Here is a 16319-nt window from a genome sequence, read left to right as displayed (position 1 = left end):
TAATAACTATGTAGCTAAATTCAGACTAAAAAAAAAAGAAAAAAAAAGGCACAATTACACTTCCTTCAGGAAACCTGATGAGAATTCTGAAGAAATGTATCTGACTTACCCCAAATGTAACCTGAGAAATGTAACCTGTTCCACACAAAGAATGACTAAAGTAGCGCCCGAATATGCTGGAGTTGAATTTAGTTAACTCGTTATCTTTCCATAAGAAAGGGGTTCAACCTTGTGGTTCAGACCCAGGGCAAAACCACCGAACCAAAGACACATCAGTCATACCCACTCAACTATGTAGCTGTTTGCTGCTCTTAGCTTACCTTAAGCCATGTCTGTGGAAGACATGACTAATACCTGCTGAGACTTCAGATCTTCTGTAATTTCTAAGACAAGGTTCTGCTCAACCCAGGGCAGTTACATAGCACTTCTCATCCGTGGTTCTCAGCATGTTCTGTAAAGATAGGTGAGGATCATTATGGGGAAACTGACGCACATGAGAAATAACAGCCTATCACAGTATCACAGTATCACAGTATGTTTGGGATTGGAAGGGACCTCAAAAGATCATCTAGTCCAATCCCCCTGCTGGAGCAGGAACGCCTAGGTGAGGTCGCACAGGAACATGTCCAGGCGGGTTTTGAATTTCTCCAGAGAAGGAGACTCCACAACCTCCCTGGGCAGCCTGTTCCAGTGCTCTGTCACTCTCACTGAGAAGAAGTTTTTTCTCAAATTTAAGCGGAACCTCTTGTGTTCCAGCTTGATCCCATTACCCCTTGTCCTATCATTGTTGGCCACCGAGAAGAGCCTGGCTCCATCCTCATGGCACTCACCCTTTATATATTTATAAACATTAATGAGGTCCCCCCTTAGTCTCCTCCAAACTAAAGAGCCCCAGCTCCCTCAGCCTTTCTTCATAAGGGAGATGCTCCACTCCATTAATCATCTTGGTTGCCCTACGCTGGACCCTCTCCAGCAGTTCCCTGTCCTTCTTGAACTGAGGGGCCCAGAACTCGACACAATATTCCAGATGTGGTCTCACCAGGGCGGAGTAGAGGGGAAGGAGGACCTCTCTCGATCTACTAGCCACCCCCCTTCTAATACACCCCAGGATGCCATTGGCCTTCCTGGCCACAAGGGCACAGTGCTGGCTCATGGTCATCCTGTTGTCCACCAGGACCCCCAGGTCCCTTTCCCCTGCACTGCTCTCTAATATGTAATTTCCCAACCTATACTGAAACCTGGGGTTGTTCCTGCCCAGATGCAGGACTCTACACTCTAAGATGACAACTTTCATCACTCTTTGACTTCGGTGGAGCAACATGAATTTTCACCAGTGGAAGACTCATCCCCTGCCTTGAACAGAATCATGATCGTTTGCAGCCACCGAGTATTTGACCCAGTGAGTCATAGCAGGAGAATCAAGTGTCATGCTTTATCTCCTGGGATACTCCTTTCTCTAGTAAAACTGTAGAAGTGCTGGCAACAAATTTTATCATGGGAGGATGTAATGGGATGATTGATATATTGCTTCTTTCCTACTAAAATTATTTCATGAAAAGTGAAATTCCAGCTGCACAAATTTCTTACCATGGAAAAAGGTGCTTGGATGACATTTAGAGGTCCAAGGCACCTTTTGTTGCTTGGACTCCTGTAACTTACTGGGACTGTGATTTGTAACATACAAATGAGAGCTGATAGTGAATCTTAAAGTTGTTACCTTTGCTTGTGGTAATATATTTTAAGAATTACTACATTCCGTATATAAGAGAACAAAAAGACTGGGAGCTAAGAAGATTATTACGCAAGTCCTGATTACAAGTGCCCAAAATCACTGAAACAAGCCAGACTTGCACAAGCCATGTGACTGCAAGTTCTGAGGTTTGTTGTATGTTTACTGTCCCAGAAAAAGGGCTTTGTGAAGGCAATGACCAGCAGTAGTTCAAAATGCTGCCTCTGTCACCAGAGCGAGGCTGTAAGAGATTATAAATTTCTTTCTGCACAAGGGCAACTCTTGCTTCTGCTGCGCTGTTCAGATGTATAAGTCCCCATCTCTTCAAAACTTGCTTGCAATCCCCTACTTTGAAATCACCATGGCAACTCTCAGACTGCACTAATACTGAGAACAGTTAAGCCTTCTGATGCCTTAAAAAATAATCCTGATCAAAGTAATTGAGGAAGGAGGGAACTTAGGTTTAATGCTGCAGAGCAGTGTTCTAGAAAGTTGCAGTCAGGCTAATATTTTTTAGGAAAAATGTACAGGAGGTCAGCTGCCACATACAAGCAGAATTAAAACCCATGTTTGTGCTAGCCTGTACCAAGCAGGGTTCTTGTTTTGCTTTCTGGTGTGTCTTCAATTGCCTGCTGTCTCTCTCTCCTTCAAATCCCCTCTCCAGCCCAACAGTTGAGAACCTAAATAAAAATTAACAATGCCTCCTACAGCAGTATCTTGTTTCAGGGAAACAAAATCTTTTGAGAGGATAAATTTGTATGTAGCAGAGTCCAGATGTCTTTAAGCAAGTAGTAGATTTCAAACAGAGGTGGAAAATTGGCTAGCAAGTATTGCCACTGACATGGCCCGCTACTCATCTTCACTTGTGCAAATTACTCAGAGAGAACAGCCAGCTCCTTGGTCCCTCTCTGAACTTAAGAGGGCACTATGTGTCAGTAGAGCTCCAGTCTTCTCAGATATACGTGTATTGGAGAGATGGGCATGTGAAGTACGGGAAACTAACAACCTGGCTAACTCAGTCTCTGACAGACAGATATTTCTCATAAACTGAACATTTACAAAATATACTTTACAGAGATATTCAGGTTTAAATTATACAGGGTTGTACATTTCTTCCATCTTTGTAGAAAGTGAGTTTGTGATATAATTCATAGAAATTAAATCTAAATACAGCATGTACTGTCTATGAAAGAAGTGGATTGGAAACCCTTTCTGCTCATTCCAAGGCCTAAATATCCTCAGAGATACCAGAACAAATATAACTGCAATATCAATCTTTTTTGCTGGCATGTTCAAAAGGTTAGAAAGAAAGTACCTTGGAGCTTAAAGAGATGGGATAATACTAGTGGATTTATCTTTCTTCCTCCCCCTCTCTCCTTTCTTATTCAGAGGAAAGTAAATTTGTGGAAATAGACAAATCAAATTCTGCATATGCAGCTCAGCATGAACACCTTGCCTTGATTCAGAGACTGTCTCGTTCAGAGAATGTGCTCTATGGAGCAAACCTGGAAAACCTTTCTGCTGGCATGATGAGCAAATCTTGTGACAATCTCAGTGTGGAAACCAACAAGACTAGAGACAAAAGCAATCTTGGCAGGTAGGTTGGCTTTTCCTCTAAATATTTTTAATACTACTCAGTCATAGACTACATCTCTGCAAACTTCTATGGCAAACTGTGAGGCAGATTTTTTTTTTCAGTCTTTATTGTGATTACACCAAAAAGCACCATCAGGCTTTATGGGGCTTCATGACCAGCAGCAGTGCAAACACAGTCAGGAAGCTAACAGTCTAACCGATAAGAGCTTGAAAATGAGTGACGTTTAAATTTGTACAAAACTCAGGAATGAACCTCTTACTGGGTTATGGAGAAGGATAAAAAGAAGGGAGAAAAAAAGTAAAATCTTTAAGGACTGTATATCTTCTCTGGAAATGGCAGTATGTGAACTGCATGCACAGTGGAATCTGGGTTTGAACAGGCCTTGCCTAATTGATTCCTCCATGTCTAAGGGCGCAAATCATAGAAAACACTGTAAGAACTTCTTCCTTTACATTTGCATTGGTATATTCACCAGTGTAGGCAGTTACTATAGCTGCACACAGTCTCAAGGTCTTTGATGAATTCTAGTACCTTTTAGAATACTAAGAGTTAGAATAGAGCCAAGAAGAACGTGAACTACCAGGAAAACTTTCAGATGTGGTTCTGTCTAAATGGACAGCAAGGCTAAATGAATCATGCTGAGGCTATGCTGTGTTTTCCTGATGCCTGCACTCAGCTCAAAGGAAAACACAGAGGGAAATCAGTCATTATGTGAGTGGTCTAATGTCAGCTCTTATTTGGAAGCAAATGCTGGCAAGAATAAACTACCTCTCCCCTACAATGGAATGAGGCCCAGAAATCAGAATAGTTGTTGAAAGGCTATAAACATGTGTATTCCCAACTTAGCTCTGACAGACTGATGACAATGAAGAGTACTAAATACCATTGCTGATCTGTTATTGTAACGCAGTCTTCATTTCCTGCTGTGCAGATCCACATCAGGGCTATCTCAGTCAGAAATGCACATCAATTTGAACAGAAAGCAAAGAAGTTATGACTACCTCTCTATTCATTCAACTCAGAACACAATCAGCGGTGAGTATAATAATCATAGAGACAGTGCCCTTCTATATGTAGTGTTTCAGTTGCAGGAGACCAAAATGTATTCTACTTACAGATTAAAGAATATTCTTTTGCACTTATATTCCTGGGAATTAAGCCAGAGTTTAGCAAGACAAACTGTTTTCTTCCTTTTCACTCCTGCTTTCCATCAGGATCAGTGGTAAGAGACTTCATGAAAAAATTATTGAACCAGTGGTGCCTAATGTTATTCAGAGACGTAGTTCAGTACACCCAGGACTCTTGCATGGTGCAATATCCCTGCGCTCGGAGATCATAATTTGGTTTGCAGTTGAGATCTACAACTCAATAAATAATGCATGAGACAACATAGGCTCCAGGTCCTTCCTCTGTTCTTGCATTTGTGTGGCACTAACTGGAATAAGAACTGGTCACCTAATTTTCTAACAGAAGCCATATTGCATGCACACAGTGAGCGGATCTCTGGAAAACAAAGCTATGATTATTTGGTCAGTCCATTTTAAAATTAGAACCGTACTTTAAACACACTGTAGCAATTAAACAATGTTAAGTGAAGTTAACACTACAAAAGTCACTATCACAATCAGTGCTGATTGGAGTGCACCTACAGAGCGAAAAGGGCCCATAGAGCCAAAGTCTAGAGTTTCCAAATGAACCCATAAGGGATTTTATGTCCAGATGACCCTCATGTTCAATGAGAACTACAAGCCTGACTACTTAGATATCCCAATCTTAATAAAATCTTTGCAGATAAACACATGCTCTCCCAGAAAGGAACATTATAAGAAGAGCTTACACAGCTATTTTACACATACTTTCCTGAAGAATGCAAATTTCCAAACATTTGTTTGAGCTTTCTTCCTGAATTATATTGATTCAGAAGTAATGATAATGTTGAAAACAAGGACAAAACATATTTTTAATTTTTGAAGCCTCAGTGTTTCACACTGTATGAATCTACTGTCTCCCTGCATTAATCTGCACTTATGCAGGCTGTTTTGTTTCTGCAGCACCTGGATCACCAGCCATCCAAAAGGAAGTTTTGCTAAGTGGTCTAGAAAGAGAAATAATTTGTGTCAGCCTAAAACGTGACCCTAAGAATGGATTTGGTAAGTAAGGAACATGAACGTTATGATTGTTACTGAGACTGTCAGATCCTGGTACTAATCCTGATACTTGCTGACTCAAGCTGAGCAAGATTATAACCTTCTTCACCTCATTCTTCTTATAGAATAAGACTACCAATCTTTGTAAAGGACTTAGAATTTCTGAGACTGAAGAGACCTAAGCACATAAATCAAGACCACAGTTTTTTCAGAGGATTAACTAAGGCCACAGAGGTCAAGGGGACCAAGCGCTAAGAGTAGAAGAAACAAAGGTCTAGTTTTGTACCTGAAATGCATTCAGAGTGATTTTATTTATTTTAGACCTTACACAGGGGAGATGATGTAGTGCAAAGCTTTCAGGTTTTGCCTGTGGGGGTGCAAAATGCGTAAATGAGCTTAACATTAACGTTTCCTGATTTTTGGATTCTTATTTGGATAACATTCTTGTTAATTAATACACTATCACACTGTATCCTGTCCTTGTGGATGAGTTCAGAGGACCATCTGACTTCACAGCTGATTATTCATAAAATTAAATCAAATTTCTAAATGGTGCAGGTCTGTGTGGAATATCCTGATCCTGAAGCCAAATATTCTACCAGTGAAAAGAATATATTCTGCAATAGGCAGAGTATTCTGAGCTAGGACAGTGAAACTGAACTACTTGAAAATAGATTTACTTTTCTTAATTATCTCTTACATATCCATTAGAAATTTACATGGCCTAGACTACATATGTAGAACAATGCTTGAATTTATCTAATGAGCTTTTATAAAATTTTTCTCCTACTGGTGTTAAATACTAAGGTCCACAAAGTTTATGACTCTTGTAAGAAATTAGTTGGAATCTTTTAAAGTCCCAAGGCAGCAAAGTATTCTTACTGTGAAATTGTATTCAAATAGCCACAAAGTCACCAGCACACTTTAATTATAACGTGAGTTCAAAGCTCTCCCAAGCAAGACCTTGATGCCATGTAAATCAGAGCTCCACATTCTCCAGACCATGTATAAAACTTATGCTGTTGGAGTAAGAGTCCTTTGCACTCCTAAGGTTCATCTTTTCTAATACTGCCAGTGCTTCTGCATTCTCTTGTTATCTCACTTTTGCAGGTTTTGTAATTATTGGAGGAGAAAATGTAGGAAAATTAGACCTCGGTATCTTTATCGCTTCAATTATCCCTGGGGGACCTGCAGACAGAGCTGGAAATATCAAACCAGGTCATTGTCCTTAGTTTTTAATTAGAACTAAAATGCTTTTATGGTTTAAACTTAGCTACTCTGGACTTATTTCCTTATATAGATGTGCTTTTCCTTTGGTTTATCTTTTTTTTTTTTTTTTTTTTGAAGGAGGACGACTCATCTCTGTGAATAATATTAGTCTTGAGGGTGTTTCATTTAATACTGCAGTTAAAATCATACAGAATTCTCCTGATGAAGTGGAGCTCATCATATCTCAACCCAAAGGTATAAAGGCAAATGCTTTTGCTGGCTATGGAATGCTAATATTTAGCTCAGGACACTGGTATTTATTAGGCACTGGGATGCAGTAGTACTCCCTTGTCACTCAGTGCCAGTTATAATAAGCATAGGCTAACAGTGAAGAGCATCAACTTCTAGTAGGTATCATGTGATTTCTGTTCTACGGGAAGCGTGAAAAAATCTATTATGGGCTGCATTGCTGAATATGAAGAGAATTTTGGCATTTTTTTCTCTGTTAGAGAGTCATAGTCCTCTGCAGTGATGAAGTAGATACACTTGTTATAGCTTCACTCCATTTTACAATGACTGAGTCATTTTATGGATCTGATTTTACAACCAGTTGATGTGTCCTCCTGTGCTGAGGTATAATAATATTTGCTTTCAAGTTTACTTACTGTTTGCATTCAGCAATGTTTTATTTTGATATGATTTTACAGACATGTATGAAGATGGATTAAGTGAAGAAAAGAATCTATCAAGAGGAAACAGCACCAGTGGATCTGAAATCTCTTGTGTAGACAGCGGGAGAAAAAAGATTCAGGACTGTCATACAGCTCCCCCCAAAGAACAAGATATAAATACAGACGAACTTGAGAAGGCTCTTTCCCAGAGTTTAGGACCAAAATTGGGCCCTAGGATTCCAGTTCCTTCAGCTGATAGCCTGGATGTGGAGGTAACTGAGATGTTGATGCTGTTCAGCAACATCATGCCCAGCATGTGTCTTAATAACATGCCAGCTATATTAAAAGTGGAAAGTAAATGAGAAATTTTAAAAATGAGGAAAAGAGAAAGAAAACCTTGAAAGGTGTTGCTTTTTAAATTACATTGTAAATGTCAACATAATTGACATGTCTAGAATATGTGAAAAAATGGGGAAACTGTTCCACAAAATATTATTAAAAATTCTCCTCCCTTTTCCAATGGAGGTACAAAATTTTGATTATTTTCTTTCAATATCTTAAGTTTTCAACCAGAGACAGAACAGCAACATTTTTATGTCTGATTTTCTACTATTAGAGAGCCTCCCTATCTATACTCAGCTAATGCACATTTAGACAGATTACATTTTAAGTAACACTAGTGTAAGCCTGAAATAATGTTAAGGATATAAATGGTGCCACTCCGGGCTTACAGTGACAGCAGGTTCAAACCTTCTACATCTTCTGGAAACTTTCTCTTTTTTTTTTTCCTTTTCCCCTCTTTATTATTGAGATGCTGTGTTCTCATTAGTGTTTATATTTTTGAGACAGGAAGCTGACTCTTCGCACTTACCGTCTCCATCTGAAACCAACTCAAAGGAAATCTATACTGTGGAGCTTGTTAAAGAAGATGGGACTTTTGGAATCAGTGTGACTGCAAGTGTTACTGTTAATCTTCCAGCATGTCTGTAAACTGTTACATGACCAAGAAACACTTAGGAAGTGTATTTCTGTGGAACAAATAGGCTGATAACAAAAACTGTTAGCATGGCCCATTTCAAACCTGTCTGACTGTTTGACAGAGAAAGCATAAAGTACTGGCTCTGCCCATTCCCCCTTTCTTGCAGACAGAATCTATGAAAGAAGCACATGACAGCACCAGCTCTTTTCATCCTTACTCAATTTGAGAACAAAACCTACCACTGAAAGTGGAGTTTGGTCAGGGAGGTATATAGCCAGAGCCTGCAGCATTGCAAAGAGTTTTCTGAGTCACAACTGGCTTTGTTGCTCTCCTGAAGCTGCTGAAACTCAAAAGCTGTGTCTGTACAAACAAATTGCACAGGATCATGAAGTGGGCTGAAGCAGTGGCCCACAGGCACTGCTTAATTGCTGGCAGCCCCTGATGTGGCTTTGGCTTTTGCCTCAAGGGCTGAAAGGAAATGCAGTTCTCCGTATGCTTAGAGGACCAGAGAAGGCAGCAGTGAAAACTGTCTGCCCCACTTGAATAGTAATACCTTACTGTGGCTATCATAGTTGTATTTACCCCTCCAGGTGGAGATGTCTTTACAGTTTTTGCTGAAATGGAGTGGAAAGCAACAGTCATTTCATTGCCTGCAAAAGAATTTAAGGGCTGCTTTTTCATCTGAATTTGGCCAGGGGATGTAGCTGGGCAGAACATGATTCTTAGGTTAATCTGGAATTTCTCTGAGCTCTAGGCTTTCAAGTGGCTGCAAAAGTTCAGGTTCATGTGTTACATATTGTCTGAAAAGTTAAGAGTTGCTGAATGGATGCTGCATAGTTTAGAAGCTGGCATGAAGACTGACTGAAAGATACAACCCAATCTTTATGTTAGTATAGGGAAAAATTATGAACATTTAGTAAATGTTTTTATATAGCCATGTAGAAGTGCATTACATTTTCCTGAGAAAATAAAACAAGATTACTGTCTAGGGAAGTATACTACAACTAGATGGGACTTTGGAGTAATTCCCGCTTCCCCTGGCCCTTTATTTAAAAAAAAAAATGTGATTCCTGAAGCAGTTGCTTTGCAATGCATGTGTAAAATCCTTGATTTTTATTACAGGAATAACATGTGAAGAATCCACTCTAATCTGTGGCCATATGTTTTGCAGGGTGGAATTAACACTAGTGTGCGTAATGGTGGGATATATGTAAAGTCCATTATTCCCAGGGGACCTGCAGATAATGACGGACAAATAAAGATAGGTAATGTGTCTGGCAATAAAACTTTGGGCTGCAGAACTCAATGTTAATATGGAATGCTTGCCACAGAGACAGTGAAACACATTTGGGATCAAAAGTTGTACAACCTTGAAACGTAATATACCGTCCACCATTCCTCAGCCTGTCCCTGTGCTGCATGTAGATATCCCACTGAAAAAACCAGGAGCCTCATGCAAACATTGTACAATTAATCTCTGTAGCTGCACATCAGGCTAGTGACTGACATCTACGTTCAGTGTTGCTGCGATAACCAGATACTATCACTGCATTTATTTATGGGATACCTTGGTATATTTTAAGTGCTAGCTATAGAATGCTGTGTAACTAGCAGTATTATTTGCATACAAGGTAACATAATTTGACATATGTAAACAGGAAGATCTATTGCAATGTGGATAGCCTCAAGGTTTACATCCATTGAACCTGAACATCAGAACAACTTGACCACTTTTTGTTTGCTTGTATTCTTTTGCCTCAGGTGATCGTCTGTTGGAAGTAGATGGCATCAGCCTCTGTGGCATCACCCACAAACAGGCCGTGGAATACCTTAAGAAGTCTGGCCAGGTTTGTACAACAACAGAGCTCAATAAGATAGCTAGTAGAATAAACTGCACTTAGTATGAAGTACAGTAGCAAAGCTGAGTCAAAAGAGACTTCTCTGACCCCATCCAACCTCATTCTCCTAAATAAGAAAAATAAAAAGACATAGGGTTTGGTGTGTACTTTGTAACCAGAACCTGTTCATCATTGTTGTAGATTGCCAAGCTGGTTCTAGAAAGGGGAAACTACCATTTGCCAGAGCCATGCCTGACTGCTAGTGACAGAAAGGAGGACCAATGTGCAGCTGTTTCTGTGGCAACATCCTTCACAGATGGCACCAAGGACTACTGCTTTTTGACAGATGGTGAGAGATAAAAAAGGAGCTCATAGTGACTTCTTACAATGTGCAAGAAAAGAACGAATTAAAATAGTACTATGAAATTTCTGTGGGTTGGAGGGAAAACTGCATACTGAATAAAAATATAATATGCAATATTAATAGCATTATCCAAAATTGATTTTGAGCAAAATATTTCTGATGTAGCTATGGTTAGGGTTGCTAGATATAGCTGAGTTTATCCTTGGCATAAATACCATATCTCTTAGTCTTCACAAGATGGGGCTGGCAAGGGACGTCCCTGTCTGTACTCTAGAGCACTCTTAGGCAGGAAGCAGTTGTGTTGGTGTTGCCAGTCTGTTACCCAAGGAGAGCACCACCAGCACAGCTGCCGCTGCTGCAACAGTGATGAAGCTGGGGTGAACTGCTGCCCCAGGACCAGGACTGCAGACTGCCGTCACGTCATTTCTTAAAAGTAGAGGATTCAGAGATCGCTTTCACTGAACTTAGCCAACAAATAAATGTATCTTTTACTGTAAGGCTGTCTCATAAACACTAAGTCTGAACCATACTTTGCCATGGGGCATTTGAGCCTCTACATTGTCCCTAGCAGAATGGGGTTCATCTGCAACCGTGGTATTTCGGAAGGCGCTGGTCTCTTGTTCTTGTCTGAAAAGAGTGGTAGCTCGAATCCCAGCTTAGGCTGGTTAGTGCAGCTACAGAGTGGTAATATTTACCCAACACTTACAGAACAATGTCAGAAGAGGACAGTGTTTTAACCTTCTCATGTTGCTACAAAACGCTTCTTCCTTTATGGGCTCGTACTAGATGGCATAAAGTCTGTGCATGCACAGTAGAATAGAATCCAGTTCTCCCCATTCTGCCTATGGGATTTTAAGTTACAGGAACTTCAGACCCTTCTTTTGACATTAGTATCAGTAGATCTACCTCTGCAGCTCACAGGGAAAAGGTCTGCTGAGGTTATAATTTACATCAGCTCCTTAGGAGGTATATGTACCACAGCTACCTTTCTTTTCCCAATCCCTGCTTTGAACAGATAATATATTTGAAGTCAAATTGACAAAGAATTCTGGAGGCCTTGGCTTTAGTGTACTGCAAATGGGAGGAGATGCTCATGAACACCTTGGAGGAGATATTGTCAGGATCAAAAGACTGTTTCCAGGGCAGCCAGCTGAAGAGAATGGTGAAATCGAAGTTGGAGACATCATTTTAGCTGTGAATGGGAAACCTGTTCAAGGACTCTTGTATCAGGTACCAGACAACACTATCACTGGGACTCTGGACGGGTAACGTTAATAAAGACAATGGGATGAATCTGCATTTAAACTTAATTATCACCAGAGGGGGGCAGAATTTGCATATAATTAGTCTGATTTCTCTGTAGGATTCTTCTCTAGAATTCTTATGAGAATTTCCTTCCTAATGGAATTCTCACTGAGAATTTTTTCTGCTATTTAATCTATAACTTTCTACTAGTGATGCTCAAAGTCTACTGCTAGATGCACACCAGTTGTTATTTAGTTGGTATCTTTGTTCCTGTTATGCATCACTGGAATATTTTTTTGCCTGTGGTCATTTGTGCTTTGTAATATCATGCTGGATACCATACCCCAGTTTCAAATCTCTACCAGGTGAGGTAAATCCCGTATAATTTTTTTACCTGGAATGAGAAATTCTATACTTGCATGCAGAAGTTAAATGGTAAAAAAGGACTACATGTGGATTTATTTCTTACATTGTAATCTTTTCACTTTATGAAAAATCCCTGAGTTTTGTATATGAATATGCACTGAATAGATAAGATTGTAAAAAACAGAAATCATTTAATTATGCAATTTCTCCACTGACAGGTCATTCATGTCATTGAGTGGCTAGGGCAAAAGACAAGGTGCTGTATCTCCTAGATGCCTTGGCAGGGTGCTATAATTGCACTCTTTTTTTTTTCCCCCTCCTGACCTGGACTCTGTCCTTTTCCAGCACTGTCTTGCTTTGTGATGTACAACCTTTTTACTCAGTTTTTGCTGGGGTGTCACAGCATGTTTTAGTCTAGAGGAAAAAGAATTTCTGTAGGCTAAGTATTTCATCTTCCGCCACAGCTGAAAGCTGCATGCCACTGCATAGATGTTAAGTCAAAGAGGGGCTTTGAGGAAATCTGCCTTTGGTTATGTCAATGTGACAGTCTGTGGAGCTATGCTGATGTAATTGACTGAAGACCTGTCTCTGCCATATGCAGTTTGATTGCATTTGTCTGAAAATCCTGTTTTCTTCACAAAAAGTATTGTTTTAAAACTATGTGTCTGTTAGTAGAACAAGACTTTGTAAACAGAACTATTTTAGATACACACATAAAAACTATGATCCACTTATGTGACAATCATGAGTAGTGACTTTTCACCCCCAGATACTGCTGAGAGGCAGTACTAGGAATTAGGCATTCACAATAAAAATTGTCTCCATCCCAGTTGGTAAAATAACATGTACTATAGACTGTGTTCCGTAAGAAACCTAATTTCCTTCTTCCTGCTTAGGATGTCCTGCACTTGCTGCGAGGATCTCCTCCAGAAGTCACACTACTACTTTGCAGACCACCAAAAGGTGTTCTACCAGAAATAGAGCAGAGTGCCCTGGTAAGGCAAAGCTTCTGGAAGTAAACTGGCTTCTACAAACCTAGAAAAGCACTACTAGATTTTCTATATAGTCTTGAACAAGGCAACCTTCCCTTTTCTCCAGTGCCCTCTATTTCATTTATTTCCCACCCCAGCTTCAACTCAACCTCTAGAGTTCAACTGATTATTCCTTAGCAACCAAAATAATTGGAATCTGAATGTAAAACATGTTTATCCCAGTACAACAACTTTTGAAATTCAGTATTATCACTGGACTGAAACAGCACATACCCAAGCAGATCTTCTAGTGATGCTTCTAAAAATGCTCTCCTAGATCATCAGCCAGAAACTGCAGATATTCTCAACTGCAGCTATTATAACTTGTGGGTTTAAGGTGGCTATATTACTCCCCAAAATGAGAGGAAAATAAATGACTTTTCCTATCCAGGCTATTTACTTTAATAAATGAAATAATGGTTTCAACTGGTTATTGAGGTTCTTATTGACAGTGAGCAGAACCTACAAGGGAAAAAAGAAATCAAACATTGGAGAACACAGAGACTAAACCAGTGCTATCAGGTGTGCTAGCATTATTGTTCCTCCTTCTTGAACACAAATCGCAGACACATACACAAGTATTCTGATAATCGACATGCATTTGCATCAGTCTTGCTCCATGCAGAATGTGCTACTCATGGTTTCTGTCCCACGAGGATTTATAAGTATTGTCCATGGGCAGACAGAAATGACTGCCAGGACCATCTCCAGATGACAAAATGGCTGCCATTATTCTTAGAAAATGTACCGTTGGCTGATTTCCATGGTTAGTCACACAGGAGCCAAATTTGGAAGCCAGTTCTACACAATGAATAGAATATAGACACAAAGTTGAGGCATGATATGAAAATAAGTAAAAATCAGCCACCTTTAGCAAAGAATTAATTGGGAAAGTGAACTTGTGTAGTAGTTTCCTGTCTGGAAATTCTGAAGGATGTGGAAGATGAGCATAAAGACAAAGCAGTTACTTAGTGAGATTACCTCCCTCTTCTTTTTTCCCCTCCCTTCTAGCTACCATTTGACATTTTCACATTCAGACGCTTGTTGATGGTGCCTCTTCAAACTATTTTGTTCTTAAAGGAAAGAAGATGTGAGATAAAAAAAAGTTACACTAACCTTTCTGTTATTTTGATAGACTCCAGCACCATCTCCAATTAAGGAGTTTGTGACAGAAATGCCAGGCAGTACAGAGGTAGGAAATTTTATGGACCAGTCTACCAGTGATGGAGGTAGCACCTCTCCAGACCTCGAAGACTGCCTGGATTCTCCAGTGGCAGCAGATTTCAGTGAGCCTCCTGAAGAGGACAGCTCAGCTTATGAAGAGCAGGAAACTGAGTTTCAAGAGAAGTCCTTACAGAAATTCATGACTACCAGGGAAAGTTTCTATAAGCATCTTTGGAAATTTCATCAAGAAGCTGCCAGTTCTGAGGTCTTGCACTCCCTAGAAGAAGAAGTGAAGCAGAACTGCTACTCACCATGTGAATTTGGATGGGCAAAAGGGTAAGAAATTATGAAATCTACTCTGCAGCTTTTCTTTCAGTTCTTAGAATTTTGAAAGTGAATTGCTTAAGTATAGGGCTATCTTCTTTAATCACTGCTGATTACTGAAGATTTTGCTTTACCATCTTATAGTGACTATCCTAATCTGCTCTATTTATTATCATCTTCTTAGAATTTTGCATAAGTCTGCATTGCAAGACTGTTGTATGAGTGCTGCACTACTGTAATCATTTATGCTGTTCAGCCAAAGCTGGCTGCAGTTTCAGATCAGCAGAAAGACTTATTGACTTAAATAGGAATAAAAGGCTTTCTTATTTATTATATACTTAATATAATTCAAATTTTCTCAGAGCTGACTTCAATAGGCATCAAAAATTTCTTTCTTATTGTATGATCTTTTAATTTCAAATTTTTTCAGAGCAAATAAAAAAACCTCAGAAGACAAACTGTGACCCAGGAGAAAAAAAAAAAAAAAAAAAAGTTATTTTCCAGTCTTCAGAAGCCAATAGAAGCCCCAAGCCAGAGGAGTTGTACAATAAAATGCAGTGCAAATGGACGCAGCCTTCTTTTATACTCTTGGATATACCAAACACTGGCACACAGAAGACAATCCATTCCATTTAAAAAATCTTTCCCATGCAAAAGAATATAAATTATTAGAACAGAAAAGATCGATGGAAAGACAAGTTAAAGGTCTTACAGAGACCCTTAACTTACAACTTTAGTAATTTTATCTAGAAACTAATTTCTATTTTTCCATACAGTCACTTGAAATCCTTTTGTTTCTCTTGACATTCATCAAGCACAGAAGCAGACAGTCAGAGATTTCAGGCCCTGGGGAGTCATGGCACCAGCTCACTGAAAGTCAAGTGGGGCCATAGTAGCAATTCATACTTGTAGCTCTTGTCTCTTGATAGGAGAATCTTCACTCACATTCCTGAGTGAAACTTCAGCTTACATATATGCTTCTCTACTGCTGAGAATAAAAACAGCAGATACATGTCTGCAGCAAACATGCTTGCCAAGAGATACAGTTTAAACAAAACTAAGTTTCTTGTGGGAAAATATGAATTCCAAGAAAAGTTTTGGATTCTTCCCCACAAGGAAGTTCTGAAGTAAATGTTTTTGTTTGGTGCATTCTTGATATCATTTAGTTTCAGCTTTTGCATTTTCAAAAGGCAGCCAGAGCAGTTTAAGGTGGTATGCATTTTGAACAGTATTTTAAATATAATCTCAGTTTAAATAATCCTGCCATCTAAAAACATGAAAAACCCCAGAAGGACATAGGCATTAATGAAGAAACTTATTTTCTTCTGATTGCTCAAAACTTCTCATGTGGGAATCGTTTGACATGAATTTTAAAAGTTCCCTGCTCAGGGTTTCACGTGGAAAATTCCTTTCACTCTTCTCATTGCTACCAATAAGAATCTTTAAAAAAGCTGCTTTGAAAAACTGTAACCCATAGTTTTCGCCTATGAAGTCCAGGTGTAGGGGTCAAGAGACTCCAAAAGAAAGTTGAGCATGACAGTGGAGCTCATATATGGGCATGAAGGACCAAGACTCATGTTATTTTCCATGGTGATATAGAGATGGGTAGAAGCTGTGCTATGATTAAGCCACTGCTGGCTCATTGCCTTGAGCTC

At 39.5% G+C, this 16319-nt stretch overlaps 1 protein-coding gene across 3 annotated transcripts in view; it reads left to right on the top strand.

Annotated features, from left to right (window-relative positions):
- FRMPD2 (FERM and PDZ domain containing 2) overlaps positions 1-16319 on the top strand; it is a 76466-nt gene that overhangs the window by 33686 nt on the left and 26461 nt on the right. For 2 of the 3 annotated variants that reach the window (XM_065067355.1, XM_065067354.1), the window contains exons 17-29: positions 3119-3326; positions 4237-4361; positions 5378-5476; positions 6584-6691; positions 6821-6937; positions 7390-7625; positions 8203-8307; positions 9504-9597; positions 10094-10179; positions 10372-10519; positions 11550-11764; positions 13042-13140; positions 14312-14676. In XM_065067355.1, coding sequence (XP_064923427.1) covers positions 3119-3326; positions 4237-4361; positions 5378-5476; positions 6584-6691; positions 6821-6937; positions 7390-7625; positions 8203-8307; positions 9504-9597; positions 10094-10179; positions 10372-10519; positions 11550-11764; positions 13042-13140; positions 14312-14676 — 2005 coding nt within the window. The remainder of the gene's footprint in view (positions 1-3118; positions 3327-4236; positions 4362-5377; positions 5477-6583; positions 6692-6820; positions 6938-7389; positions 7626-8202; positions 8308-9503; positions 9598-10093; positions 10180-10371; positions 10520-11549; positions 11765-13041; positions 13141-14311; positions 14677-16319) is intronic. The other variant, XM_065067353.1, reaches the window with a different exon arrangement.

This window comes from Columba livia, chromosome 6 (assembly GCF_036013475.1).
Source record: "Columba livia isolate bColLiv1 breed racing homer chromosome 6, bColLiv1.pat.W.v2, whole genome shotgun sequence".
NCBI lineage: Eukaryota > Metazoa > Chordata > Aves > Columbiformes > Columbidae > Columba > Columba livia.
Note: the sequence above shows the minus strand (reverse complement) of the source record. Positions and strands in the feature narration are given on the sequence as shown.